Source organism: Opisthorchis viverrini (assembly GCF_000715545.1).
Source record: "Opisthorchis viverrini unplaced genomic scaffold opera_v5_669, whole genome shotgun sequence".
Classification (NCBI taxonomy): domain Eukaryota; kingdom Metazoa; phylum Platyhelminthes; class Trematoda; order Opisthorchiida; family Opisthorchiidae; genus Opisthorchis; species Opisthorchis viverrini.
The window spans coordinates 12441-28693 of NW_008752327.1; the positions used below are offsets into that span (position 1 = coordinate 12441).

The 16253-nt window shown below is 44.6% G+C and overlaps 2 protein-coding genes across 2 annotated transcripts in view; one reads left to right on the top strand and one right to left on the bottom strand.

Moving 5' to 3' along the window:
- Positions 1-5015, top strand: part of T265_15620 (hypothetical protein) — a gene marked incomplete at both ends in the record, with an annotated part of 15311 nt that extends 10296 nt beyond the window's left edge. Inside the window, 2 exons of the mRNA XM_009178776.1 lie at positions 1779-2129; positions 4617-5015. Coding sequence (XP_009177040.1) covers positions 1779-2129; positions 4617-5015 — 750 coding nt within the window. The remainder of the gene's footprint in view (positions 1-1778; positions 2130-4616) is intronic.
- A 959-nt stretch (positions 5016-5974) lies between these two features.
- Positions 5975-16253, bottom strand: part of T265_15621 (hypothetical protein) — a gene marked incomplete at both ends in the record, with an annotated part of 22098 nt that continues 11819 nt past the window's right edge. The window contains 4 exons of the mRNA XM_009178777.1: positions 5975-6141; positions 9747-10005; positions 11523-11759; positions 13652-13983. Coding sequence (XP_009177041.1) covers positions 5993-6141; positions 9747-10005; positions 11523-11759; positions 13652-13983 — 977 coding nt within the window. The remainder of the gene's footprint in view (positions 6142-9746; positions 10006-11522; positions 11760-13651; positions 13984-16253) is intronic.

The window sequence follows — 16253 nt, forward strand, 5'->3', positions numbered from 1 at the left end:
AATTCCATAAATGACGGATGAGGAACGTTATGCCTCGACTAAGTGTGAGCTGATCACACTGTTGATCAGCCGGATGCTGCCGGTTCGAAAATCTCCCCGGAGTTTCGTGCGATGCGCGCTGCTGATGATTCCCTACAGAGATGAAATAGCTAGAGGGACTAACTTCATTTTGGCTACACAATGTCGACTGAAACTTCCAAACCTCGTCTAACCATCGACAAAATTTCGTCTGCCTCGGAAAATAAAGGACTAAAAGTGGGTAATATAACTCTGCTCTTCCCGAGAGGGTTTTTAGGCCAGGGTTAGTCTGTAACGTGATTTATAGTGCAATCAAGTTTTCCAATATTTCGATTTAAGTAGGTGTGGTTTTATGGATTACTAAGAACGTGGAATTTAAACTCATATTTTACGCACCCCGGCTAAAACGGTAATCTACTTCTGAATATTTGCGAGGAAGTAAAAAAACCTGAGGGGACCCAAGTGAGACTCAAACTCTGTAAGTTGAAACTGTGTTTTAAGTCGGTGTTTGAGTTCTGTCGTGTTTTTGTGTGAAAAAATTGCGCCATATCATTCCCCATGGTTTGTGGTTGATAAAAACCTGTGCATAGTTCCTGCTTTTATTCGATGAACTCGACTTAGAAATATGTGTGTTACTTTCGTCCACATTAGAAAAAAACACCACCAATGGAGCGTGAAGAACACTTGACGCACACTTTGCGAATTCAGTTGTGGTTTTATTGCGCCAATCAAATTTTCAGTCTCGGGGTGATCATTACTTGGGTCCGATACAACCGTATGGCCGAGTATGACTTTCAAATCACATTTCGATTGTAGGAAATGGACTTTTTAATGGCTAAGTTTGCATATTTTTCCTTAGTAGCTTTATTCAACCAATTCGGTACTTTTTGTTCGCCCAAATCGAATATACTTTCTACTAGTTTTGACAAGTTAGTGGTTGAAGCCTTCTGTGATTGAATGCACTTGGACCGCGGAGAAGATTATCACTTCTCTTTGAGCGAAGCTCATATGGACATCCGTCAAATTGTTCGAGGTTGGGAGCTTAGCGTGAAGGAATGCTGATGGAATTAGTGGAATACGTCTGTCCTGTGAGCAGTAGTTAATACTAATTAGCCGCCTTTAGCCGGAAAACAGCGTGTTTTAGCTCCTCTTCGGAAAGTTGGGGTTCGAATCTTCTGGTGATTCATAAGATAAAGTTGGTTTGCAACAAGGACTAAGTGACCCTCCCCAGTGCGTCCTGATTGTTAATTCCATAGGAACTCCATCGTGCTCAGGCTGAAATGATTCTGGTTGCGGAAGAACCGTGCTGACGAAAACATGGAGGGATTTGAACCTTACTGATGACTAATTTGATTGACCCCGGCTTGATCCACGCTCCTTTTATCCCTGTCTATTGTCAATAACATGGATCATTTAGCTATCAAGTTTAGCTGCCTCGAGAAGAGATGAGCAGAATGATTTATTCGTCCAACACTATGTAACTACTGGCCAAGTGGTCGCGGACCAGTCCCTGTTTACCCAAGTGAAAACATTGGACGGGGGTTTTTTTGCTTCGGAAATGAACCATATCACGTGGCAGTTAATCTCACTTCACCATGCCCCGCTGCAAAATACAAACATTAAACCATCAAATCAATGCTCGAGTTAACCGAAACGTGTACGCTTCGGCTACGAAGGGGGATCAAGATGCTAGTTTGGTCATCCAAAAGGTTTTACCGACAATCAACGTTTAAACCATTTCCTCTCGTTGCCTTCCACAGGCAACACAAATACTCTGCGAACTTGGCAATCCACTTGGCTTTACCGGTAGAAATCTACGTCCATTTGTATTCCAACTGAACACTGCCGGAGCATTCCGCGAATTCGATGAGCCAGTCAATGATCAACCAACTACAAGTCCGAAAGCATCAGAAGCTAGCTTAGAGCCTTCATCTAAACCATATTGGTCACCATCAGACGACCATCTGAAACGGTCCAAGAGGGCCACTGTCTTAAAAGTCTCCGTCACAATCACAGCGGAAGTGATATGTGGCAACGAGGACCAGGACTTGCGAGATAACAAAGTGTCGATTACGTACAAACTTCAGTTGGCTGAAAAAATTGAGGTTTTCGTGAATTTTTCTGGTCTGAGTTTATAGTGTTTCTATTTCTACGGAGGGTACTCTTCATGGCGGTCAGTCCTCGAATGATTTTTTTTAGGTCATTTCCATATTCCTGGATAATTTTTCTTCATGGCGACTGTGAACTTCGCTGAGCACCTGATTTGCTGGAAGGATCTCCCCAAAAAATATAACTCTTTAGGATGACCAATCGACTTGAAGGAACGCAAACCACAACGCAACACAGATCACAAACGGGTAAATAAATGCGCGAGAAACGCTGACAACCAACTAGCCAATCACGTTAGGAGATAACAGAAAGCCTCCAAATACTATATAAACGCACACAGGCAAGCATATGATACCCAACCAACTGCGCACTGATGATGTATCCTCGTATGGTGACGAGACGTTTGCAATTCATTTGCCAAACTCGGCGAACAGATCAGCAGCCATCTGATCAGCAGCTATTTGTTAACTTCAACCGATTGCGCTCACGTATCTTCCATACTGATAAGGTTTAACCCGACGACAGCATCTCTCTCTCAACGGCACATCTCTACAGCATTTTATCGAGGCCACAATCAATGAGCTGTGAGTCATTTCGCGATGATGACTCAACTATTTACCGTCTCGGACTTTATCTCAGTTGAAGCTAAGTACTAAGGTACTTAGCAAGAATTAGGTATTAAGTGTTATTGACTAACCGTGACGGCATTTGATGGTAGAATGTGGTCGAAAAGTAAAGAACAGACAATATCACGAAGAGTTGCTCTCGATAAGCTCTGAACTGTGCTTTATCCATATCTACAAGTACAAGTGTCGGTTCGGACCTTGTTGAAAACAGTGTTTCTCAAAGTCGTATTCTATTCTGTGGGAAAGAAGGAAATCGTTCAGCTGCAACACTCTCCCTGTGCCCAACCGCCGTTGCACGAGGGCTGGGATTCTGTCAGGCTGCCCAAGCCTGGACAGGGAATCGGGAGGCAGAGGTCGGGTTCGAACCACGGAACTTTCGGTCAGTAAATTCGCGCTCTAACCACTTGGGCCATCTCGCCCAGGAAAGCTCATCTCAGATGTTCTTGAAGTCGATACAGTCGCTGAGATGAGTCAGACTTAATAAGCGTGTTGTCATTTTTAGAGCTGAACTGACGTACGCGTATGAAAGAAAAATAACTGTGCACTGGTACTGCCTAAATCCACGTAAAGACTGCCAATCGAACGCAAAACAGCTGGCACTCTGTCCTGTCTTCTTTGAGCGGTTTTGCTAACAACCGTTGGATTAACCATAATTTTTCGGAACAGTGATGTGTCGAACGGTTTCAAATCTTCCTAGTGGCTGGAAATAGTACATCAGATTAGCGAATTACACTCATTTGCAAACAAATTTGGTTTTGCGAGAGACTCACCCAGCTGGATTTCTCGTTAATGATGTTTCTAAGTATCTTGGATGTAGACTTATTTAAACCAGTCTGACCACTTCCGAACAATCAGGTGATCCGGTCCGCACAGACGTCAAGACGAGGTGCTCGAAATCCGGTGGTACTGTGAACCGAGAGATCTCATCAACAGAGGTCAGTCAGGATCTACCAAACGGGCGTGAAGCAATCGGTCACGTGTCCGTTTTGACGGACGCATAGCTCACAGCGTTCGAACGTTTTTCGAACCTGTGGTCAGTCCCAATAGATGAGAGCATCAACGTAAAATGTTCTCGAGATCTAACGCGAGCAACTCTACGTACCTACAAGCCTTTTTCTGAGTATTTCAACAAAACCTGAGCTATGACAATTTCCTGTTTGGAACCCGGCAACCTGATGAGGTTTTGTTTGCCGCGAAGTCAACTAAAATTTTTTCCGGGTTCTGAGTCGAGTAATGACTCAAAAATACTGGAGGTGATATAACAAATAAATGGACGAAAACTACATACTACTAAACTATTGCTATGTATTCAAAGGACTGTCCGACCACCTCATTTCCAAAATACCTGATATTGAGACTGCTCGTTTAGTGACCTTCTTAGTTCCCTTACGGATCATTTACACCTCCCTAGCACACTCTTATCCAATCATAGGGCCCCACAAAGGAGCCACGATTGCCAGCTTGAAAGATTAATCATTTTATCACATCCTCTAATATGCATAGTACGGTGAGTTTCGGATCATTTACACCTCCCTAGCACACTCTTATCCCATCATAGGGCCCCACAAAGGAGCCACGATTGCCAGCTTGAAAGATTAATCATTTTATCACATCCTCTAATATGCATAGTAACGGTGAGTTTTACTTACTGCTACATAACAACTAAATGAGTGGTGACCTCGTTCTTCATTTATAAATGAGGCTCTTCAGTAATACGAGAAACACTGAGGATATCATCAGCAATGTGCCAAGTTTAGTACACACTCAGTGACCCTCAACTAAAAATCCCTATCCCAACCATGAATCTTTTCTAATTTCAGTCTTCAAACAGATTGTTTCGTCTTGTTTTTTTTCTTTGATCAGATTCGCTGTCGTATTGATCAGTTATCACGTGGCGACGCTGTGCGCATTGTTATCCGAGGCCACGTATGGGCGGATACGTTCTTCCGTCATAAGATTTCGGACCTGGCAATTGTTAGTGAAGCGCGATCCGAAATGGCTTCCGTTGCATTTGGCATCTCTGTCCACGGGAATCGGACCATTGAACCTCTAGCAATTTCGCAGAACTTTGTATTCCAGGGTATAAAAGTTCCTCTATTCCGACAAATCCCCTTATGGCCGATCATCCTTGGATGCATCCTGGGAGCCGCTCTGTTAGCTTTCATTATCCTCGGAATGTGGCGTTGTGGGTTCTTCCGACGTCGAAGGTGGTACGACAATGCGGCAGGAAATTCCATGTCTGTGGTTCCAACTGATTTGTAATTTCTAGTCTTTGAACTGCCTGTCTCTCTCGGTGACCCCTCTTTTGCCCCCTCGCCATCCATGTACAGCAAACCTTATCTGTCTTTTTTCTACCAAAGTCCGCCCTGTTCCGCCGATGAAAACTCATCAGATCCCATGTACAGTTGGCAACGAGGAAAGTAGGTTCCGTAACACGCACCCTAACTACTGTCAAAATCTTTTACAAAGTGCAATTACTCTGCTTCCACCTTCCTGTTATCCCAAACGGTATCGATTGATTACCGGTTGGACATGTACTTTCAAGGTAGAACCCATGCATGATTAAGAACCGCATAAATAGAATATGTTATCGAAAAATTGAACTGTGATTGAAATTTTTTGCCTTTGAGAGTAAATTTGTTAGTTTACTAGGGTGGGCTTGATGTTTTGAACCATAAATATCTGAAAACAACTTGAACTGCAGGTTTTAAGACACTGAATTCAGGATAGTTTGGTACCTCAGAAACCCACGGGGCCATCATGAAGGATACTTGAACCGCATCGTCTAACCAGGTTGATCCCTCGTGATGCGTATAAGAGGTCCGACTGCTAGGACTGACAACAGTTTCCCTCTCAATAGTGAACTCGTTTTTTCGATCACGATGGTAGCATATTTGACATGCTTTTCCCGATGGTTGATCAATTATATTTGTTCACGTGACGTCACATGCTCCGCCGACTGATCTGGCCAATAGATTAGACCCTTCTGAAAAATATTTTTGTCTATGCTGCACCAACCGGATTATTGTATATTTGGTGACGTAAGTACAAAACCAGAAAAAAACAAATACATCGTATTTCTAATAGCAGAAAAGAACACATTATGAACCGGTAACAAACCCTACCCGATCGTGCATTTCAACTGGACTTTGGGACAAACCATAATTTGGATTTTCTTGGAATGAAGAGAATGGGAAATAGAATGAATGTAGGAAATATGATCAAATTGTTATTGAATATCAATATTTTCTTGGGTCTCTTTTCATCGTTGCTGGAGGCGATGTCTCCATCCGTTTCTCCTCTGACCGTAGCTCTCTGGGACGAACTGAGACGGCCTGTAATCGTTTGTGCACTGCAGCAGGTGAGGCATCTGTGGTTGGATTCCATGCTAAAAATGCGGAAAGCAGTCAGGAAGTTAGGCGAAATACACTTATTTGCAAGGTACATACTGAAGTGGAGAATGAAATCAAATTGGAAAGTGGGTGACAAAACCTTGCTACGCAAAACAGATACAGGTAAGCTGTTGGCAGAGCAACACTGCGAAGCCAAGGTTCGAATGACCCCGGGTAGACAAGCGAATAACAGTTTTGATTTTTCCTGCCTAGAACTTTCAGAACTTTCGAACCCGTCCTCTGCCTCTCGACTTCCTTTGTCCAGGCTTGAGCAACCTGGAGTATCTCAGCCCTCGTGCAGCCTTCGGGTGGCATGACAGCTAGGCACCGAAAGGGTGCTGCAGCTGAACGATTGTTTTGAGGTTTTAGTTTATGGTAGACTTGCCGAAAATGTGTAATTCTAACTGCGACTAAACCAGCTCAGTCGACCGTAGCAGAAAGCTGGAGGCGAAGAGCATTATTAGTGAGAAAGGGGAACTTTGGCCAGGGGGTGGCCAGATGTGTTGATTGCACTGCATTGTACGATGGGTGGAGAGGGAGTTTGAAAAAAAGGCCGGTGGGTGAAGAGCTGCAAGGGCAAATGATACTTCCCGGTTGTCCAAGCCGAAGGACGGGGTTCAGTTGAGGTACCCCACCTTGAGCCTTTGACTGAAAAGTCTGTCACACGAGGCAGTGGGAGGATGCAGAGTTTTATTCGGAGATCACGCCTCTAGCCTCTGACTGATGAGTCTGAACCGTGAGATAGTGGTTGTTAGGGTTCTCTTTGGAACCCTTCCCGGAGCCAATGATTCAGTATTCTGACCCATTTGGCTGTAGGAGGCCGGCCTGGCCCTAGGGCGCAGGGAGTAGGGCACTACTGTCTCACTCCTGATGCGGCTGTGCACAGCAGGTGCCTTTTGGGTTCTTGGGACTCTGGTTTTAAAAGCATTTTGACCGTATTGGATAATGCGCCGGTGGTCACGGTCAAACGTTGGGCGATCGGAGTGTGAGGGTTTTGAGACTGTTTGAGGCCGTCCTTTCTCGCTGCTTCCATAAATATGGGCAGCTGGCCCTCTGGCAGAAACACCTTACTACCTTCAGTCTTATCGCAGACAATAGTACGACTTCACCTCCAAAACGCTTACTAGGACTCGCCGTTCTTCGTCGGGTTGTTCCCCGTTGGCTTTCCTGGCATGGTTGAACTTTTAGGAACTGCGTTCCCGCCAGTATGGCCCGCAGGATCATCGTACCACAGAAGTCCGACCACCATGAAAAGGTGACAGCTTTGTGTCGGGAAAGGGGAGCAGATTCAGAAGTAAAAAAAAACTATCCACAGGAAGGAGGTGACGTTTCACGCTCAGGTAAGCATACCGAGAAGACCTTGAAGGAGGCTGTTTTGGCGGAAAACAGGGAGAACGGGAATATTTCAGTGTTCGCTCAGCGAAGGGACAAAGTATGCTCATCCGCGCCTCGAGCACATGAATCGGCATCAGAATTCAGAGGGAACGACATGAAGAACAGGTAAGATGAAACTGCAGACTGCTGTCATGACCCGTCAATCGTTGTATCAACCTTCATCAGACGAGAGGTTTTTGGAACTATTTGATTGTGATCAGATTAAAACCTCAACTCTAGGATAGAAGGATTCCCCTTGTATGTCTTCGGGACACTAGCTACTGGCCAGTCTGGTCTTTTCTAGGATTCCAAACATCTGCTAGCCTTTTGGATTTCAGGTCTGGCAAAAGGTTTCACCCCGGTTTAAAAGAAATGGCTCCTGCGGTGACATCTGTGGCTTTCAATGTGACATCTGTGAAAAGTATCCGATAGACTTCATGTGACAGTTCCAGCTAGTTCGAGGACATTCCCCTCATGTATGCAAGTTAGGGTATACCCACCTATCGTTACAAATCCGACGGCCATTATATAACCATGAAATCACTGACGAAAAATGTCACAATTACCGTTTGACAGCTGTGGTTTCAGTCCACAACTGAGTGGTCTAATCGACTGCATCGCTCAAATGGTGAACCCGGCCATCTATTTAAATCTGATAATTCAGGATCGCCCAGTATGAGCTTGCGGAATACTGGTATAAAGGTGGATACTACTGATGAGGCATGCGAGTAGCGTTTTCTCGTAACTCCGCTTCGCGTCTCTTGAAAAGTGGAATCTATTACGGAATTTGTGGAGTCGCTTTGTGGCATTCGCTTGCATTTGAGTAACAGTCAGTGAATAGCCAGGAAAGTTCAGGGAGACGCGTTCAAGGAGAAAATGGATATTCAGTTTTGTAAACAAGGCGCATATAAGAGTTTCGCTCTCCTGTCCAATAGTCTGTAACTGTTCAGTCGTTGTTTCTCCAATAAACAACTCCACAGTGAGAGCTTCTTCCTCTCAATGGTAGCTGAAATATCAAGAGTTCGTAACACGATGAGCTCAGTGGGAGTGAAGCTTGATTCCAATGTTTTTTATTTAATGTATAGTAACCGGGCTAACCGTTACGCGGTCGATCGACCGGCACATCGATTAACTTGGCCATTTTCGGTTACACGATTTTCACTCACAAGATGACATCAACTCTGGTCAGGTTAACTGTGATCACTTTGAATTCATGTCCGGTCAGTCGTCCCATTCTTATATATGCAAGTCGGATATTGGCGGGAAGTTTAGGTCAGTGTTTTGCGCGCACTTTTACATTACAGCGACAATTTCGGCTTGATTGATTTAGCTGAAAGAATCACCCAGGCAAATGCTGAACGCTATTTTACTAAATCTCCAACAGTTCTTACACCAAACGGCCGAGTCAGCATGATTTTTGTCTCACATTGATCTCGGCGGGCCAGAGGAAAACTGTGATTTGAGACACTGAGAATACGAAGAGAGACATTCTAAGGTGAACCGCTTCAGAACTGTAAAGCGTTGGTCGTTATAGCTTGGTATGAAGAAGAATGATACTGAGGGTATTTTCAATTTAGGTGGGCAAATGAGTGGGTACCAGTAAAGCTTCTTCAACCTTCCCTGCCCAAATTTCTAGTAAACGAACAGGAAGGTTCACCCCCGTGAGATACATCATATGTGTTATGGGTTCAGCATGCTGAATGAAGCATTGACCTATAATCTCGCAAAACATCAAGGAACGGGTTCAGAACATGCTTAAAGCTCTCCTGAAATCTCTGCCAGCAGAGAACTGCCGGCAGAACTGTGGCAAGGGGACCAACACATACCATGCATGTTACAGTAGTCAGGCTTATTTTTGGAGGCAGCCCGATGTCCAGTCCCTTTGGTGACAGAGCTCACCAGAAATCTGACGATTGTTCAGGTGTGACTGGTAACCAGTTTTAGTTTATTCACTGTTGTCTAGTTCATACCAAACAGACCACAGTGGGTTATTTTGAGGGACGGTTTCTACAGAAATTTGTGGAAACGAAAAAAAACTGAGATGCTGTAACTTCTTAAGATGTAACATGCGTGTATGCCTCGACCAACCAATACACATTCGCTACAGAAGGCTGTCTGTCGTCAGTCCGGAGAGCTTACTAACGAACCAACCATACAGAAACAACTTTGTCCCCAAAATCATCGCATAAGAAGTCTAGGACAGAGAAATTCCCTTCACAAAACATACCTTCTTTTGATCCAGCCTTTGCCAAACCCGGTCCTGCCATAACTTCCCCGTTCCATCCCGGCTCGCATATCCCTACAGGGAACTGAGGAGAACCGCCAGTGACACGCCGCTCTGAAATGGGCTTCACTCCATCGGAATTCAACAACTGATAGTCGGCAAGCACTTGTTCCAGGCGCGTGACGATCTCGTAGTTCGGCACTGTTAATGTATCCGACTGAAGTCCAAGGAGACGACTGACGAGGGCGCGGAACTCCAGAAGCTGTCCGATACAGACAAATAGATTACGTTGAGCTCTCAGTTAAACTAATAAAAGGCAGGTGTTGTTACGCGCATACACATGCATACCGATGGATGTAAACGACCCAGAGAGAGAAGCGAAGAGACAACCACGAACATCATTATTATTGTCATTATTATTATATATTGAATTGATTTTCACAGTTCAACGGATAAGACAGAAATGCGGCGGACGCACCTTTGCAAAATCTTTGGTTTAGTTAATAACGAATCATTGTGGCACCTGAACTGCCCCAAACAAACTTATCAACGCTGTCGAACCGCGACAGTTTCGGATGAAGGCTGAGGTTCGAGCCAGCTGAATCACGTGTGCAGACCGAAGCAGTGATACGCGGGTGAAACAAATTTAATTTATTGTATCAGATTGCCTAGGTTGTCTGTATCACGTAACAAGGTGCCTCAGAATTCGAAGCACAGTGTAGCCATCCATTATGACCAGAATGTTCTCCAGTTCAATTCCAGAGACCCTCTACCCAAACGGGAGCCACATGACATAGAGGTATGTATCCTCATTGTTGCCGAAAAAATCTTACAAACTGGCGTACTCTAAAGTAGAAATGGCGAGACGGCTCAGTGGTTAGAGTGCGAATTTACTGATTGGAAGGTTCGTGCTTTGAACCTGACCTCTGCTTCTCTACTTCCCCTGTCTAGGCTTGGGAAACGTGGCAGTGACCCAGCTCTCGTGCTTCCCTCGGGTGGCATGGCAGTTAGGCAACGAAAGGGTGCTACACCTGAACAACTCTAAAACAAGATCGCAGCGTTTAACGGCAGCGTTTACCTTTAGATTATCCCTTTTTGACTAAGATGTCCGTATATTGGAAACATGCACTTTCTTTACATCTTTTTGGGTGACCATGAAATCAAATAAACACAAAGCTGAATGGTAGTTAGGTAAACTGCTGCCCAGTTTTATGCCTTCTACGAAACTACCCTTGCCACCAATCAAATATAGGAGTTGGATTCGAGATTAAATGGCGTTTGGAAAGTTCCATTAAAAGATCTGTATGTACTCTCGTCTGGAGTGGGCATAAATCGTCGTATCGCATTGTCTAAACTTATTTACACCAACAGAACATGGTCAAATAACATCCCAGTTACCCAGTTTCTTTGAAACGCAACACTGCGAGCAGATGTTCTGACATCAACTACTCAAGGTTTGGAGCGTTGGAATAATACTGAGGCAGCAATGACAGCTTTCCTTTGTATCACACTGCTAACGAGAATTGATAAGATTCTTTCATCCAACAGTTAAACAAAACTCGTCACTGAAAGTAATGTCTGATCCGTACAACGAAAAGAGATGGTGATCCATCCATCAGACTAGATGGCTTCTGGTGAGTTCTTAGATCACTTACGATCCTATCGGCTGATCTTCATGACTTTAGCAGTAACTGTTGATTTGATGAAACCGTGCTATCAGGACATGCCAGTTACAATATGTATGGAGAATAAGTAACCAACCGCGAATTCGTTACTTACCTCACTTTCAGAACGCCTAAGCTGTTCAACAACTGCCTGTGTGCGCGTGAGCTCATCATTCACGCGAGACATGGATTCTTTGGATCGATTCTGAAGTTCCGTCAATTCTGTACGTAACTTATCCACCAGGTCACGTGACTCAATTGCTTCACTTGTTTGACGTTCACGCACGTCTTGCAGTTCCTTGTTAGTTTTCTCCAATTCCTTGATGCGTTCTCCAGTGACCACACATTGCGTCTAGTAAACACACGAATGTAGCCAGCAAACTAACAGCCAAAATGTGTGTATTTTAGACATATTCGCCAAAGTCAAAAGCCAAACAGAACATCAGAACTCAGCGAAACTTGATGCAGTAGTTCCATGCCAACAATGGACTATGAAGAATACTCTTTTTAATGGTTCATCTGTTCGGTGGAGGTCACTTTGGGTCTAAACTCGATGGGAGCAGAACCAATAGGGGAAAGGGGACGTTGGATGGACAGGTCAAACACCATATCACACATGTCTAGGCTATTATCATTCGAGGAGTGAGTCCGTATGTGACCACGTGATATGAATTGCCTGACTAGGGGGGTGATTATCTATATTCAGCCCAAATACTACCCAGTCAGACTGATCAGCCGCGGTCGATCTCGTTTTAGATTGATGCCAATTTTAGGACAAATTATCGATTGCTATCTTGTTAACATTTACGTGAGAGCGTTCTGTCTGGTTTACTCAAAAAGTCCGTGCCCAAAATGCATCTTGCAGTGGACGACCTGGTAGTTTTATTAGCTTATCTGAAAAGCTGATTCGTAAGAGATGCTCTACTGATGCTCTACTCTACCTACATTATACTTGTATACAAATTGTGAAGCAGAGGGAGAAGGAGAGGTGGAAAAACAAAATTACTACTTAAACGACAGGGTAGTATTACTATCGCTGTCATTACCAGTGCGGTCAATGCACCGCTCGCCGAGAAACCTCACGGTTGTGGCGCAGACTAAAGAAGATGAAGCTGGAAAAACGCATGAAGCAACGCAAGGTAATTCGATAGTTTCCATTTAGAATTCGCCTTCAATGAGTCGCTCAGAGGATGACCACGTGATGTGGTTTTCGTGACTGAAGGATGAGTAGCACTATATTCCAAGTCAAACTCCGCTGACCAGTCGCTCGTGGATGTATGGTTTAGTGTTAAACTACTCACCGAGAGGTTGCGAATTCCAGACCCCCGCAAAACTTGGTGAAATGCGCACTGCTGATGACTTCCCAATAATGGTGAAACAGTTATCCAGAGCGTCTCGGCTTTTCAGTATGGATTAGTTTCACTTAAAGGGCAAAATTTCTATAAAAAATTACTGTTGTGGACCACATTCTCCTTAATGCCTTCTTATAACCGTGAACTCCGGTCTGGATAACCGATTGATAGTCTGGTGCGCTTGGCCAAACCAGAAAAAGTCAATGAACATGCGAACCGGCTGATCTGTTGTTCACTGCCGCGTACAAGGGGTCAAAAAGTGATACTAGGAATACAACTCATCTGTCAAGGGCGAGTGAAAAACAACCAGTGAAATCTGCCTCGACGAAAACGGTTATTCCATTGGCTGTTATGTAGTCCCGCTACGTTCGGAGCTGGTTATCCCAATAATTACCAACTCTCCTTATATTAACATCAGTTCTATATTTAACGAGTCATCAAAGCCTACCATTCGCCTACCTATCGCTGAGCTTTGTACATATTGGTCCGAATGACACGACTGAAGTTAGATGTGCATATCTGCAATGCTGTACTATTAAACCTGAGTTCTCAGGTACATTTACGATACCATTTTCGATGATTAGGGATATTAAACATTAGATGAGAGCAGGTCTTTGTGGAGAATATATTCTGATAACTTTAAAATCGTGACAAAAATGTTCTGTCAGAAACAGCATCTGAAACTGACTGCATGAAAGAATGGACACCGGAAAGACCAGTTCGGTTAAGCTTTATTTTACTGCCACCCGGTGATAACCAAGCTTAGTTGTCATTAAGTTGATACATTCCTAGGGGTCATGTCGTTTGACATATTGGAACGCATGTGGCCTCCAGTCGCAATTCGCCTCTTAAGTAGGTGTCAGAGTATCAAGCTCATCATAGATTTACTCACCTTCGCGTCACTCAAGTCCAGTAGATCAGCACGAAGGCGGTTCAATTCGTCCCGTAGCTTGGCGTTCTCTGATTCCGTACGACGTCCCTTGGCAATTGCACGCTCTGCATTCTCGCGTTCCACCTCCAGGGCAGCCTCAGCTTCCGAGACTGTCTGAAGCTTGCTCTCCAGTTTGGCGGCTTTATCACGCCACATACCCAGCTGAATTTCTTTGCTAGCCAGTTGGTCCTGCAGACGCTTCACTGTTCGACTCAGTCCGGCAATCCGATCCGCGTTTGCTTGAACGTCAGTAAGCAGGCCGAATTCTCCACTGACTATTTGGTTGATCCGTGCTGAAAACCAAACATTAATCGAAGGCCTAGTTCAGGGCAACAGAAATCAATACCTCGTCTAATCCCACAGCACTGTTCGGTGTAGGCTTACAAACAAGTGCCTTCGCTGGTATTGCAATACTCCAGTGCCCGGATAAAAGCGGTAAACCAAAATTCGCGAATCAGACGGGATCATCATCATCATAATCACACGCTCAACACTAGCCCACATCAAACAAGCCTCAAGAAGTGGTGCGGTAGCTCTGGGGTGATGTATGAGTATCCTATCAGACAGCTGAAATTTTTTGGCTCGAAACGGGTCTACAGACAACGGGAACTGCTGAAGTACATACAGGTGCGATCAGCCAGAACAGGTTACTTTAGGGAGAGGACGATATAGATTGGATACGGAAGTATCACTTTCCACAGTAGTACTGTGAACATTAAAGCCGCAACTCATCACATTTAGGGGATCACATTTTTCCAAGCACATTGATTTTGTAAGGTATCCAAAGGTACCAAGAGTGGTGACCAAACCTTGACCTGGCAGAGGGGTATGAAAGAGATTACGGGACGCTTGGGTGCTGTCGGTGATACCTGCCTTTCAGGATGGAAATCGTGAGATGCCTACTGCATCTGGTTGGAGGCGCTGCAAGATATGGCTGTTAATCGATGTCAATGGCGTTTGTGTTGTCAGTTTCCATCGAGCGTCTGGAGATGTGGGCACCTCGGAATGATTACACTGATAGCAAGAAGTCCCTTCCCCATCCACTTTTATTCTTTTCTTCACAATGCGGCTTTCAAAGAAATCGTGGTTGCACGGCAGCGAAGCATCAATGATAAGTACTGAGGTCATACTGTCCATGATGATGATGATGATGACATAGATAGAGAGAATGTTGGCCTGACCTTTACTCTGTGAATACTAGACAAAACGATAAATAAGAAAGCAAGGAGTCGTGCCATAAAGAGGCGCAAGACGGTGATTTCTGCGTTCCAAATCATTTAGCTAACATTTAACGACGCACAATGTGACCTCATCTGTATTGTCCGCCTTAGAATCCGACCAACCGACGATATATTACTACCGGGACAATTTTCTCAGTAACTGTTGTGGTTGAAACCCACCCCTGCTCAAAACGAGAATTTCCTTCGTGAGAAGCATTACTCATAAGGTTACTGACTGCTCACTAGCGATTTGCCCTTCATAAGGCTAATCAGACAGGCGAAGTTTTCGAGTTTCTGTTAAACCTATGTTCCATTTGAAATTGCACGTAACTGGGAAAGTGATCTCATTTTCAAAAGGACTCAAGCGAATCTGTCATTCGTGATATCCCTCGAGAACAACCTCTATCTAAAGAACCTCAAAAAGGGCAAGGTCGGTGGTGAGCTGACAAATGATCTTCAGCAACCTTGTGAAAAAACAGACTCCGGTTCCGGGAATATTACGCTGACTGAAACGTGAGGCGGCCTTTATGCAGTACATTTGGTTGATGAATGTCACAAAAGAAAGAGAGAGTTAAGCAACCTGCTTAGGGGTGTACTCCACCAAGTGAGTGGGTTGATTGGGAACCAAGTTTGCTCTTGCTCAGATGCCCTCACACAATTACAGGCCGATAGAGTTGAAACAACTGAAGACAGTCACCATTTCACCCAAAACACCATGCTAACATAATTTTGCTGCAATAGCTTTTTAGATCAGGTGAACGGTGTACTTCATGTGGATTGTAGGCTCAATCAAGGACGAGTGTCTAGCGAACTTACGTTGGACTGGAGTTGTCCGACCACCAGCTAGAGACTGAAATGATCGTTGTACGAATCTCCAGGGAGATTCGAGTTTCGCTTGGTGTGCACTGCACGATGTCTCTTGGTCTTTCGACTGGCTTCACTTACAGGACAGAGTATGAAGGAGATCACGAAACGCTTGGGTGCTGTCGGTGCTACCCGCCTTCCAGGATGGAGACCGCGTGATTCCCACTGTGCCTGGTTGGAGACACTACAAGATATGGCTGCCAACCGATGTCAGTGGCGTTCTTGTGGTCAGATTGCCTGAGTGAATATCTGGAAGTTTGGGCACCTCGGAATGATTGTGGTAAGCTGGCACCAAGTCCCTCTCCCATCCACCTTTATTCTTTTCTTTACAATAAGTCTTTCAAATAAGTCATGGTTGTACGGCAGTGCAGCATGGTTATCAACAATGAACTTGCTGTGTCTGATGATGATGAAACCTGATCATAGGGAGCTTGGCACCTATTTGACTGACCCGAGAAAGCTTGGATGACCTAGCGGAT